Below are 14,427 nucleotides of genomic sequence, written 5' to 3' on the forward strand. Positions count from 1 at the left end.
GCTAAAAGGTGGGTTGGGAGTCAGAAGGGCAGTTTGTATTAACACAAACTTCAGGCTGATCCCAAGGGGACAACATGGGGAGTCCCTCCAGGCAGAGGGGAAGGACCTAGGGATAGTGGACAGAATTGTCAGGTGGCCATGATGGGACAGATCAGCCAAGAGATGACAAATGCTCCCCAGTAGTAGGATGAGGAGAGATGATTTGTGAATGGTAAAGTCGATAAAACTGCACAGCCTGGAGCCAAATGCGGACATTTTAGAGCTGTCTGTCTTCAGAATAGCTTCTTTCCTTTTTCCTCTTGCCCTCTGGGACCCTCTCCTCTGTGCTGTGGAAGAGGTGGCCTGCTTGAGTGGAGCCCTTGGGGGAGATGGCTGTGTCAGATGGGGAGGAGGTAGAAAGGGTGGGGTCCTGGCTAGATTCTGGCCTGGGGAGGGTGTGGAGTGGTCCTGTGTACCTCTTTGGAGTCACACTTCTTTTTTAGCTGCTTCAAGCAAGAGCTGGCTAAGTTAGTTTTATTTTGTTTTATTTTATTTTATTTATTTTTGGGTTTTTTGGTTTTTCAAGACAGGCTTTCTCTATGTAGCCTTGGCTGTCCTGGACTCTCTTTGTAGACCAGGCTGGGCTCGAACTCACAGAGATCCACCTGCCTCTGCCTCCTGAGTGCTGGGATTAAAGGCGTGCGCCACCATGCCCAGCATGAGCCGGCTAAGTTTTATAGCCTCTTCCTGGCCACCAGTTACATCTTTACAGTCTCTTGTCTTCCTTTCTAAAGTTTTGCTGTGGGTCTGGCCTGCTCCCTAAATAGCCCTGGGCATTGCTGACTGTAGAGACTGATGGAAGAGAACGCAAACAGCCTTTAAGTATGACAAGTAAAGGCACCAATATGTGTATCTCAGAGGGGAGCCAGTGACTGTTAAGGACATGTGGCTAAGTGAATGGGGGAGCCGGAACTCAACTCACCCATGCCTGGGCTTCTGCACCGACCTAAGGTGGTCTGTTTATCCATGTGCGTTTATTAGCCAGCTACACAGGGCATCAAGACTTGTTTATGCTTTGGGGTGCCATTTTTGGAAAAGTTCAGGTGACAAGAGGAGGTTATAATCTATCTTCTCTTGTGGCACCCAGTGTCATGACAAAGCTGGCCTGACCAGATCTCATGGGTACTGAGAAGGAACAGGCAGGGTGAAGGGTCATGAGTAAGGGAGACCCCCTGATGTCCAAACAGCAAAGAGCAATAGGGAGAGGAGTCTCTTTCCTGAGTGGCTGTACCATCGCTGACATGTAAATATTTAAGTTTTAATACTAATAGGAATCATGGCCTCATTTACAAGTCACTGTGAGCTCAGAGAGAGCGGAAGTAAACTGCTGGTGAGTAGAGGAAACTGTTTTTTCCTTAAATATTTATTATGTATACAGTGTTCACCTGCCTGCATGTACACCTACACACCAGAAGAGGGCACCCTATTTCATTATAGACGGTTGTGAGCCACCATGTGGTTGCTGGGAATTGGCCTCAGGACCTTTAGAAGAGCAGCCAGTGCTCTTAGCCTCTGAGCCATCTCTCTCTAGGCCTGGAACCTGGATTCTTATTCCTGTCCTGTCCTGGACTCCAGAGTTTGGGCTCTTTCCACTAGACTGCTCTGATGATTCTGCCCCCACCCCACCGCCATGCCCTATGCCCATTGTGGCTAAAGTAGTCCACTTTTTGTTGTTGTTTGTTTTTCAAGACAGAGTTTCTCTGTGTAGCCTTGACTGTCCTGGACTCACTTTGCAGATGAGGCTGGCCTTGAACTCACAGTGATCTACCCGCCTCTGCCTCCCAAGTGCTGGGATTAAAGGCATGCACCACCACCGCCTGAGTAAATTTGCCCACTTTTGAAGGGTGTCGTCAGAGTCTGAAGAAGAACCGATTCTCAGTTCCCTTTTCACTACACCAAGTACTATCTTGGCATCAAGTCCCCAGACCTAGTCAGAGACCCCAGGAAGTGCCAAGCATCCAGCCAGGTGCCTGGCACATAACAGATTGTCGGTCATAGGAACTGTCCCACCACTTGATGGTGAGTAAGCCGTGGATGCAGGCCTTGTCCTGTTTTCATAAGAAGACAAAAGTCTGGATGCTGAATGGCTCAAGTCTCAGCCCTCATGACACCCGGCATTCTTTACCCTGTGGCCATATTCTGTTGACAACTGAGCCATAGGGGCCTCTTGTTTTCTCTCTCTCTTTGTGTACTATAGCATGCATGTGGAAGACCGAGGACAGTCACTTTCCATGTTTAAGACAGAGCACTTTCTATATTCTTTGCTACTGTGAGTGCCAGGCTGGGCGGCCCCTACCTCCTGTATCCCTGTAGGAGCGTGGGGATTACAGCTGTGAGAGACAACCTCTCAGCTTTTGGTGAGTTCTAGCCACCCCCTCCCCCATTGGTTTTGTTTTGATACAAGGTTTCACATGATAGCCCGGGTGGCCTGAAACTATATAGTCCAGGGTGGCCTTGAACTCTGGGCAATCCTTCTGCCTCAGCTTCCCAAGTGCTGGGATTATAGCCATGTACCACCACAGTTGTCACCACAGGGTCTTCAAGGTGTGGAGGACTGGGCCAGAAGTCATTGCAGAATGGTCCAGCTTTGGCCCTGTTCCCTGCCAGATAGATAGTAGTCATGGCCAAGGACCCTGGCAGACACAGCCAGTTAGCAGCATCTCATGAGCAGCCCTGACCAGAGCAGAACTGAGCACCTTTGACAAGACTCTGCTAGCACAGAATACTTTCTGGCTTCTCACCCCCATGAGCAGGGATATGGCTAAACTCACAAGGCTGCCAGTGTGTTAGCTAGTCTTTGTTTTTACCAGCATCTGGCACAGGGTGATGTTTGGTGAAGGGACAGCTAAGGACTGATGGTGCCTCTCGTGTGAGCACACAGTGGGTCTTGTGCTGGCAACTGGCTGGAGCCATGTCACACTGGTGATGCCAAGGGTGTTGGTTTCTGCTCTGCCAGTTGGGTAGTTCCAAAACTTCCTCTGGCTGGTGGGGCAGGGATCCGATCCTGTTCCAGAAGCATCCCGTGTTTAGGCTGTTCAGATAGGGAAGTGTAGCTTAGCCGTGGCTGGTAGATTCTCAAAGCCCTCAAAGGTAACAAGACTTGTAAGGAGGGGAGTGTCAAGAGAAGGCAGCTTCAGAATGGCCAGATGTGTACAGGACCCTAGGATCCCGAGTCATGTCAAACCAACAAGGAGTGCCCCAGGGGCCAGGGAAGCTGTGAACCATCCCCAGAGGCCAATCTGTAACCTGCTCAAGCCTCAAGCTAGCCATGGAGTAAGAGGCTCTGTTCACTTAGCTGACAGATCTGAGTGGGCTGGCTAATGGAATCTTTCCAGTGGCCTTCAGGTACTCCTTCCTTTTGGGGACCTGTGACCAGTGGGCATATGAAGCCAAGAATCTCAACCGGCAGAGCTCAGTAGGGGCCAAGGGGAGCCTCTCTCAGAGCAGAGCCATCTTACCGGCAGCAGGAGTCATGAAAAGTCAAGTTTGGGGGGCTGGAGAGATGACCCAGCAGTTAAGAGCACTATCTTCCAGAGGACATGGGTTCCATTTCCAGTATCCACATGACAGCTTGCAACTGTCTGTAACTCCAGTTCTGTGGGATCCAACACCCTTACACAGATACACATGCAGGCAAATCACCAAAGCACATTAAAAAAAAAAAAAAAAAAAGGAGCCGGGCGTGGTGGCACACGCCTTTAATCCCAGCACTCGGGAGGTAGAGGCAGGCGGATCGCTGTGAGTTCGAGGCCAGCCTGGTCTACAAAGTGAGTCCAGGATGGCCAAGGCTACACAGAGAAACCCTATCTTGAAAAACCAAAAAAAGAAAAAAAAGAAAAAAAGAAATAGAAGCTGGGCGGTAGTGGTGCACACCTTTAATCCCAGCACTCAGGAGGCAAAGGCAAATAGATCACTGTGAGTTTGAGGCCAGCTTGGTCTACAAATTGAGTCCAGGACAGTCAAGGCTACACAGAGAAACCCTGTGTGTGTGTGTGTGTGTGTGTGTGTGTGTGAGAGAGAGAGAGAGAGAGAGAGAGAGAGAGAGAGAGAGAGAGAGAGAGAGAGATCACATTTGTTATTAAAAAAAAAAAAAGCCCCGCAGTGGCTAGTCCAGGAAACAATAAAACTTATATTGCAGTTTCATAGTGTTTTGATCACTGCAATGGGAGAAGATGAGTCTTTTTGTTTTGTTGGACTCCAGAAGTCTCAGCCCTGCTCTCAGCTAGAATTCCCAAGCAACTCTTTCAATGCTGTTTGGGGAAATGAGAGGTAGACGTAGGCCATCTGACCTGTTGCGTAATACTAAGTAACTGGTTGTCTTCATGAAATTTCCGTTTTGTTCTTTGCAACCCGCCAGCTGCCCAGCTGGTGGGAATGATGTGGCTCTTCTGGGACATCCAGTGGACTGCTTTTGTCCCACGTCTCTGGAAGCAGGGGCCCCTATCAGCTCAAGTGCTACTTCTTTGTGCCAGGGACACTGACACAGGAATCACACTCATGTTTGAAACAAGATGATCAAGAATTGTTTGCGCTGCTCACAAGCAATAGGGGCCCTATCTTCCCCTCCCCCAATCTCCCGCGGCTCCTCCTCTTCCCCACCAGACCAGGGGAGGGGGTCCTCTTAGGAAAGGAAATAGCTGATACTTAGCCTCTAAAAACTGGCAGAAGAGGCAGGATGGAGGGGGTGCTGGCGGCCCAGGTCTGGCCACCTGAATCAGTCGCGCGCCCCAGCCCTCGGCTGGCCAGGCCTCGCAGCAGCCCAGGTCTCGCCACGCGGTGAAGTTCTGCGGAAAGTTTTGCAGTTGCTTTGCCGCCCGCGCCAGCAGGAGAAGCTGTGACGCAGCGTCTGGGGCTCTAGGCCCGGGCTGAAAAGAGGGAAGACGAGGCGGGAAAGAATTTTTAAGAAGCTGAGTGGAGGAAGATAAAGAGCGCACGCTGGGGTCCTTCTGGACCACGCGGATCCTCCTCTCCAGCCATCCCATTCTCTCCCTCCCCACGCGGGCTCCCAGCGGCCGGGTACCCAGCCCAGCGCCCCTGTGCCTCCTCCTTTCCCTCCCACGCTGCCCGCTTCCCTTCCCCTCTGCCCCTCAAACCCTCCTCCTGGGTTTTGTGCTCCTCCCTCCGCCCTCCCTCCGCGGGGCCTGCTTCCTCCCTCCTCTTCTCCGGGAGGCATCACTTCGTCCGGACCCGGAGGAGCACGCGAGCCCCTCGCCTGCGGTCATCCGAGCCCAGCGCTAGGGCTGCCACCGCGCGCAGCCCCGCTGTGCGCCCTGTCCTCGCGTCCTCCGTGTGCCGCAGGGATGGGGCCCATCCGACCTGCCCTCGTTCCCTGGCCTCGTCACCTGCTGTGCTGCGTCTTGCTTCTTGGGGTACTGCGTCTCGGCCACCCGGTGGACGCCGCCGCTCTCCCGGGTAAGGTGCTGCCAACTTGGCCAACTTTGGGGGCCGGCCCGCAGGGGAATGGGGCCTTTTTTCCCTCCTTTTTTTTTAATGACCCCCATCTTTTCTGGAGGAGAGAGAGAGAGAGAGAGAGAGAGAGAGAGAGAGAGAGAGAGAGAGAGGGAGTGTGTGTGTGTGTGTGTGTGTGTGTGTGTGTGTGTGTGTGTGTGTGTGTGTGTGTGTGTGTCTGGGTTTTAAAAATTCGTCTCCGCTTTTCTGGAAGCAAGGGAGGAGATGGGAGGAGGAGTGCGCCTGGAGGTGGGGGAGGACCTGAGTGGAACCAGATGTGGCAGGCGGCGGGGGAGGGGATCCGGGGCACAGCGGCCTGGGAGGGAGAGAGGGCTGGCGACGACTCGTGTGCGGGCCACCCGGACCCCCGGCGCTGGTCCGAGTACCGCGGGACGCACGCGGAGAGCCAGAGGCGCATTGTTTCACACTCCCGTACGTGAGGGGTCGGCCGCCTGTTCAGAGTCTTTTAGCGGGGTCTTTCTATTTTCTTTCTTGGTCTTCAAGGACAGCTTGTGGCATATGACTTCTCTACGGTTCGAACAGAGCCCTGTAAGACACTTTTGTGCCAGGAGGACCGAGTGCGTGCGCGTCTCTGTGTGTGTGTGTGTGTGTGTGTGTTTCTCACTTTGTGTGAGCAACTCTGGCCAAACTGGCACTTCTCCAGAGAGGACAATCTAAAGCTGCAAAAGAGTTTCTAAGGATGCAAAACCACAGCCCACAGAAAACGAGCCACACAAGGCCCCCACCCCCACCCCACCCCCAACTATACCCTTCTCTTTCCTGCCCCCCCCCTCCCCGCCTAGGACTAACTGAAACGTGAGGTCAAACAGGTCTCTCGCGAAGAAGCTGAAAACTGACGAACATTGATGGGCTAGATCTTGAGGGGCTGAGGGGGGGGGGGGGCCTGTGCTCAGAAGTTAAAAAAAAAAAAAAGGAAAAAGAAGTGTTGGGTGCTGTATATCCCCTTTTATGTTTAACTGGGGGCTGGGTGAGTGGAAAGGGATGGAGCTGCGGCTGCAGCTTTGTGCTAGGACTAGAGGGGCCCCTGGAGAGTCTGAGGCCTTCATGGTGGCCTTGGTGTGCTGTGTGCATCTGCTGAGGGGAAAGGTAGCGGCAGGGTGACCCACAGTCGCGTAAGAAGAGCTTTCCCTTTCACCTGAACCTGATGCATGCGTAGACAGGAAGCAAGCCTTTGAGCTTGGTAGCAGACAGCCTGTCCCTTGCTGCTAGGCGGGTCCTGCCAGAGCCTTGCTCCATATAAAAAATAGGGGGACTGCAGGATGCGAGGGAGGAGGGAGAGGATGGATGGCCAGTTCTAAGAGCCCTAGCCCAGGCCCTGGGAAAGAACGGAGCCAGAGTGCTGACTTGGTCTTTTCCCCCAGGGAGCTTTTGACAGAGGGGTGGAGGTGCCTGATGAGGGGCCCAGTCAGGGAGGAAAAGGAGGCCTACAGTGTCCCCTTGCTTCCTGGCCTCTGCTTCTGTCCCTTTCTACTCTCTCTCAGACTGTGCCCTACACACAAAATATCCATATCCTTGGCTGGTGTGTGGTCCGGGTCACCCACCGGAGCCCTGAGGAAGCTTGGCCTGGCCTAAAGCAGCTGGAGATGAGAGGCCTTCCCTAAAGCAGCTGAACAGGAGGGAAAACAAACAAAAACAAAAATCCCACAAAACTACAAAACAAAACAAAACACCCAAAAACCCACAACTTTCCTGTCAGCAAACACAACACCGACCCTTCTACCTTGGGTGCTCCTGCCCCTGACCCTGCCAACTTCCATGGGTCTCTCATCAGGTAGGCTGATATAAGGCTTGTGGCCTCTCATCCCAGTGTGCTTGATGAAAGAGCCAGGCACTGGGAAAAATTGCACCACATGGGGAATCTGTGACCCTAAGAAGTGCTTGTGGGGGCGCCCGGATATGCCTGGCAGGCTACCTGGGGTGAGGCTTCTGGCTAGCAGTTTCCTGATCACCAGCAGGAAACCCAGTGGGCTCAGGGTGAGAAATGGCAGCTCTTCTTGGGGGGGGGGGGGTCAGAGGTGAAAGGGCTACAGGAATTCTTAACTTAGGATAGCAGAATTCATGCCTGCTTCCTCGGTGATCCCTTAGAACAGGCTGTGTGGCTGGTACACTCTCCATGTGCACAGAACTGAGCCAAGGGCCTCAGAAGAGCTAGGATGCATCCTAGGGAAACTGAAATCGTTCAGGAGAACGACATTGGTTGAACCGTCAGTGTGGGGTGAAGGCCCTGTGGGTGAATGGCGGCATCTCAGCCTGGAAGCCCTGTCGAGGGTTTAACATCCAATTTCTCATATCGTTCGGATGGTAACCCAAAGAGGTAGGCATTGTTGGACCCATTTTGCAGAGTACAAGATGGGGGCCTTTTTTGTTTTGTTTTGTTTTGTTTTTTTGAGACGGGGTTTCTCAGTGTAGCTTTGGCTGTCCTGGACTCACTTTGTAAACCAGGCTGGCCTTGAACTCACGGAGCTGCACCTGCCTCTCCCTCCCGGAGTGCTGGGATTTACAGGTGTGCACGCCACTGTGCCCAGATAACAAGACGGAGTCTTAGGAGGAGTCTGATGGTTTCACATCTAGTAAGTGACAGGCTGGGAAACAGAAGAGTGTGGTCCAAGGAGGAGAGGCTCTCTGGAGAGAGCAGGGAAGGCAGGAGGGGAGGAGGCCAGGAAGGTGGTGGCTGCCGCTGACTGTTATGTGGAAGCTTCCTGGGTTCCTGGAGGAAAGGGTGAAGGAAACTGGCCAGATGTCCAGAAGGCCCAGTGAAGAGTCCACTTTGCAGGCTGGCTGAAGTGCTAGCTTCTCTTTAGGACAAAAATGAGCTGTGGATTGGATGGGGGTGGGGAGTTGGGGATCTGTTGTCTAGGCTGAGCAGTTAGGAGACCTTGGGAAGGTCCTCCTGGAACTTCTGTCTGTCTAAAGGGCACACAAAGGTGGCTGGCATTCCCTCTGAGAGGTGTCAGGGACTTGTCACTGCCACCAGAGTCACTAGACAAATCACTGCACGTTTAGCCGGCTCCTGGCTAGTTGCAAAGCTCTGGGCCCTGTCCTACTCCATAAGGCTTGGCCTACCTGGCTTTAGTGAGCTGCCAGGGCCACTGTGCCCCATTCTGGCTTTCTGTTCTATCCCACGTTCACCTGGGCAGGGTGAGGGTGCACGCCGAGGAGCAGGGTTGCTTGCGTTTGGTCCCAATGTGCTCATACAGAGAAGTCAGCTGGCCACAAGTTGGCGTGAGTGTGGGATAAGGTCTTCTTCCTTTGTGGGTTACCACTGGTTTGAGCATGGGGGCGGGGCAAAGTGACAAAGCAATAAAAGCCATTGTTTCTATGGTGGTGGCTTCTCACATCTCCTAACCCTAGGAAGACCTTATCTCAGGACCCGCCCCCCCCTCCGGAAGTCACAAATGTTAGGGCTGTTCTTGCTTTGTCAAGGTCACACCCCTAGAAAGTGGTCAATGGGAGGTGAGGCCAGAGCTCCTTAAACCTAGCAGTACCAGGCTGAGACAAAAGCACTGGGTGAGGCAGGCAGAGTGCCCTGGAGCACTAGGACACCCTGTGTGTTTGCTAGCTTGTCACTGTCACTCAATTGCCTCATCTGAACAATTTAAGGAAAGAAGGGCTCATTTCGTCTCTCAGCTTAGAGACTTCACCAGATCAGCTGGTCCCATTGCACTATTTAGCCTGTGGTAAGGCAGAAGCATAACCAAGGGTTATGGCAGCAGAGGAAGGCTGCTCCAGCCAGGAAGACCGGAAAGCCACCACGGATGAGGTACACCCTTCAAAGGCCCTACGTCCTAGTTGCCTGATGATGCCACTGGATTAAGATCTCATAATCAGGGGCTGGAGAGATGGCTCAGAGGTTAAGAGCACTGGCTGTTCTTGCAAAGGTCCTGAGTTCAATTCCTAGCAACCACGTGGTGGCTCACAACCATCTGTAGTGAGATCTGGTGCCGTCTGGCCTGCAGGTGCTCTTGCAGGCAAAACACTGTGTATAAATAATAAATAAATAAATCTTTAAAAAGCACCCACCCATGTGTCCTTGAGAGAGGGACAGTGAAGAGAGTGGGTGGGACAACCCTCTGCTGTCAGCTGTCGGATCAGCTGATTCTTGTACATTTCCGTGGTCTCAGAAGGCAGAGATTATTAAGTTCTCTCTCCATCTCCTTGGGGTCCTTGAGATATTTCCCTCTAAGGCGGCTTTGATAAATAATTGCCAGATGCCAGACACTCCAGCGCCTTGATTTTATGAACTCATTCATTCGTTCATTCATTCATTCACTTCTCATATTTACTGACCCTGTATGGCAGTGATGAGATCAAGATAACTAAAACCTATTCTTCCAGGCGAGGGCGGTGGTGGCGCACTCCTTTAACCCCAGCACTCGGGAGGCAGAGGCAGGCGGGTCTCTGTGAGTTCGAGGCCAGCCTAGTCTACACAGTTCCGGGACAAACAGGGCTACATTGATAACCTCCCCCTGGTAGCTCCACACCGGGCCTCCCTGGACTTGGGGCACTGACAGGAAAAATGTCTTCCTTTTCAGCTGTTCATGAGATGAGGAGGGAGGGCCCCTTTCCTGTGACTGAGTCCTGTAAATCTGGGTGGGGTGGTGACACAGTTCTTGGAACTCACCCTAAGCTTCTTAGATTCTAGTTACTCTACAGTAGGCTGGCGGGGTGGGGCGGACAGGCAGGCTGCGTGGTGATGTCTGTGGCCTTGCATGCTAGGGACAGTCCGCTCCAACCTCCGAGGAAGTGGACTGGACCGCTTCCTCCAGATGGCGCACCACGGCTTCAGCTGGAGCGTTCATGGTGGTTCTTTTCTGCACTTAGTGTCAGGGACCACTCTCTCCTCTCTTCTGAGGTCACTGGCTTTGCAACTTCAAAGTACAGATCCCTCACTGACTTTCTGACGGCCTCTGCCCACTTCAGTACCTCGGGCCGTGTGTTATACCCTCCAGGACACAGCCCTGGAAACAGCTGCTTTCCAGCACCCTGGCCCCACACCTCCTCTGTCTCCTTCCCAACATGCTCTGCTCCACCCTCCCGCGCCCAACCCCCTTCTCACCTTTGCTCATTACACCTTCCGCCAAGCAGATCCTTCCTTCTCTTTGCCTTCCTGGCTTCTCCTGAACTTTCCTTCTAGACTCAAGGATCTTGAGAATACTTAAGAGGAAAGGCAACCCCCCCAGACGTCTCCCACCACGGTAAACCTTAGAACCATGAAGAGCGGTGTCTCTGTGCTTCCCGGGAAGCAGGCGGAAGAGTTGCGTCCGTGATGGGCTGAGAGTTATGTTAGTCTTTTCGTTGCTGTGATAAAATACCAGAATTACTTCGGTCAGCAGTTTCAGGGGAGTGATCCGCGGTCACTTGGTCTAGTTGCTTTGAACCTGAGGTAAAGTCAAATGTCCAGGTGGAGGATGTGATGGAAAACCGCCAACCTTAGTGGTGCGGGAGCTTGATTGTTGCCAGCTGAAAAGATCCTGTGAACAGACTCTGAGAGCTCCAAACTGGAGGCGGGGGGGGGGGGGGGGGGGGGTGGGGGGCTTTGGAGACTTGGGATAGTTTTGGCTGTTCATTGCTCCACTTCGAGACGTTCCTTAGAGAGAACTGCTCTTCGGGGCTCTAGGCTCCTGCTGAGGTTCCGGGTTCTGGTTACTCCAGGTTCCAGCAGAAGAAATCCTGCTGGCAACGCCAGGAGAATCGTTCCTCCGGAACTGATATCCTTATGGTTTTGTTATTCTTTAATCCTCTTTTCCTATTGTTTCGGTTAGTTGGGTTATAAGGGACATACGATTGGTTAATAAGTTCGTAATAAAATGTCTTAGTTAAGAAAGCTGAACCTACACCTTAGGGCACCTGGAAAAGCAGAGGGAGAAAGGGGCTACGGACAAGGTGCAACTTCTCAGTACCACCCTCCCCCTGCCCACTGTCCCCCACTTCCTCCAGTGAGACTCCACTTCCAATGTGCCGTCAATATGGTGGCCTCAGCAAGAATCAATCCATTGATTAGGCTTGAGACTTCAGTGTCTAAGCAATTCCCCAAAGCCCATAAAACTGTAGCACATGAGCCTCCGGGGACGGTTCAAGTTCAAACCACACGGCCTCTACAGGTAAACTCTAAGCCCGCCCTCCAGCGGTGCTTGGAAGGGTTATTGGTGAGGTATCTTAATACCTGGAGCAGGAAAGTAGGTGTGGTCTAGCCAATTCCCTACCCCTTTCAGTCCTCTGGAAGCATCAACTGGGCAGAGTCCTTGAGAGCAGAATTAATTGGCCAGCTGTGTGACCTCAGGCTCTGGTGATTTAAAAAAAAATTTTTTTTTAATTAATTTATTCTTGTTACATCTCAATGGTTATCCCATCCCTTGTATTCTCCCATTCTTCCCTCCCTCCCATGTTCCCCTTATTCCCCTCCCCTATGACTGTTCCTGAGGGGGATTTCCTCCCCCTGTATATGCTCATAGGGTATCAAGTCTCTCCTTGGTGCTCTGGTGATTTTTAAAAAGTATTTTATTTATTTATTTATTTATTTATTTATTTATTTAAGTTAGAACAATTACACCCCACCTTGTATGGTGTTGCATGGGAGTCACACACAGATCAGATGACGGGTCTCTGAGATATATGACCAGTATGCTATTGGGTATTAAACTATTTAATAAGAAAGAAAGGGCTGGAGAGATGGCTCAGTGCTTAAGAGCACCACCTGCTCTACCGGAGGTCCTGAGTTCAATTCCCAGCAACCACATGGTGGCTCACAACCATCTATAATATGATCTGATGCCCTCTTCTGTAGATAAAGCACTCATATACAATAAATAAATTAAAAAAGAAAAAAGCCAGTGATTATCAAGGGGCTTAAATACGACAAAACACAGTTCTCAACACTGTCAGTCCTGGGCTGGAGAAATGGCCCAGCACAGTTAAGGGCCCTCATTGCTCTTGCATAGCACCCAGGTGTGGTTCCTAGCACCTATGACAGGTGGCTCACAACCATCTATAATTTGTTTCTAGGGGGAGCCAGTGCCTTCTTCTGGCTTCCATGGACACAGTGCCCATGCATACATGCAGGCAGACAAACATAAAATAAAATAAATTATTTTAAGACGGGATAAAATGGAAGTAATCGTTTGTTTGGATTTGGAGACAGGGTTTCTCTGTGTAGCCCTGCTCTGTAGAGCAGGCTGGCCTTGAACTCACAGCAATCTGCCTGCCTCTTCCTCCCCAGTGCTGGGATTACAGGTGTGCGCCACCACTGCTCTCTACCTTCCTTTTTGAGGCAGGGGTCTCTTACTGAACTTGGAGCTCACCACCAACCAGCAAGAGTGGTTTTCTTTTCTTTTTCTTTTCTTTCTTTCTTTTTTTTTTTTTAAACGTAAGGTTTCTCTGTGTAGCCTTGACTGTCCTGGACTCACTTTGGCTGGCCTTGAACTCACAGAGATCCACTTGCCTCTGCCTGAGTGCTGGGATTTTAATCACTCCCAGCACCACCACTCCCACCTCTCCTTTTTTCTTTCTTTCTTTCTTTTTTAAATAATTAAAAAACAAAGTTTGGGGGGGGTGTGTGTGTGTTCGAGAAAATACATGATCACGAACACGTGTGTGGAAAACAGAGGTTGACGTGGGTGTCCTCTTCCCTTCTTTTCTTTCTTTTGGGACAGGGTCTTCTATGTGGTCCAGACTGGCCTCCAACTCACAGAGATCTGCACATCTCTACCTCCCAGATGCTAGGATTAAAGCCATGTGCTACCCTTGGCTCTGCCTTGCTTTTTGAGGCAGGGACTCTTATTGAACCTGTAGCTTACCGTTGGCTAGGCTAGAGGACCAGTGTCCCTTCCTTCCAGCACTTGATTGCACGTGACCACCACTCTACGGCCAACTTTATACACGTTATACACGGATGCTTGGGCAGCAAGCCCTTTACACACAGTCATTTGGGGTTTTGTTTTGTTTGTTTGTTTGTTTGTTTTCTCTGTGTAGCCTTGCTAGTCCTGGACTTGCTTTGTAGACCAGGCTGGCCTCGAACTCACAGCGATCCACCTGCCTCTGCCTCCCGAGTGCTGGGATTAAAGGCGTAAACCACCGCGCCTGGCCTACACAGCCATTTCCAAAGTCTCTGGAGCCATTGCTTTTTGGTACCTTGAAAGCCAATTAGCATCTCAAAACCAGGTGACTTTCTAAAAGTAAATTTAAATACCAAATCAGGGAGGAAGGCATCCCACCCTTAGTGGCCCGGCCCACCTCCAGGCCTTGTTTACCTCACTCTCTTCTCTCTGCATGATTTCACATTCTTTCTTTGCCCTCACCGAGGGCACCTGGGGAGCTTTTTGTGGTCCTGGAGTGGTCAGTGATAAACCCAACGCTATTCCGGGGATACTGGGTCCTGTCCGCAAAAGCCACCCTGCTCGCTTTCCCCCAATGACTGTGGTACCAGCTTCCTGCAAGGCCTGTCTCTGTGTGCGGCTCGCACCTGAGCGCGCATGCCTCAGGCTGGACGCAGCCTTCAGCTCCTGGAAGCCTCCCGAGCTCTTCCAATAGTTGGCAGCTTCCACCCTCCTCAGCCGTGGCGTGGCCGTTCCCTTCCACCTCCCTCTCTCAGCAGGGTGTTCTTTGGGGCTGGGGAGAGGGTCTTGGGAGTCTCTCCGAGGGCCCCACGCATACTAAACGCGTACCTCGAAGCTACGTCCCAGCTCTTTAATCCTTGCACGGGTTCAATGGCTGGGACACGGTGGCATTTAGGAAATATTTATTGAGTTGGAAACAATTAAAGCAAGCAGACAAGTGTTCCAAAGACAATAAGGAACGTTTTAGATGATGCCATGATCATGAGAAACATATGGCATCGGGTTAAAATAAACGGTAGACGGCCAGCGGGGGAGGAAACTCCACAAGTAAGTTTTAGGCTGTTGTAAAAATGTAATATGAGACCCA

General features: G+C 51.7%; 1 protein-coding gene across 1 annotated transcript in view; it reads left to right on the forward strand.

Moving 5' to 3' along the window:
* Nucleotides 1-4,688: 4,688 nt before the first annotated feature.
* Nucleotides 4,689-14,427, forward strand: part of Mrc2 (mannose receptor C type 2) — a 60,869-nt gene continuing 51,130 nt past the window's right edge. Inside the window, 1 exon segment of the mRNA XM_051158869.1 lies at nt 4,689-5,451. Coding sequence (XP_051014826.1) covers nt 5,340-5,451 — 112 coding nt within the window. The 5' untranslated portion in view covers nt 4,689-5,339.

The sequence above is a fragment of the Acomys russatus genome, chromosome 16 (genome assembly GCF_903995435.1).
Source record: "Acomys russatus chromosome 16, mAcoRus1.1, whole genome shotgun sequence".
NCBI lineage: Eukaryota > Metazoa > Chordata > Mammalia > Rodentia > Muridae > Acomys > Acomys russatus.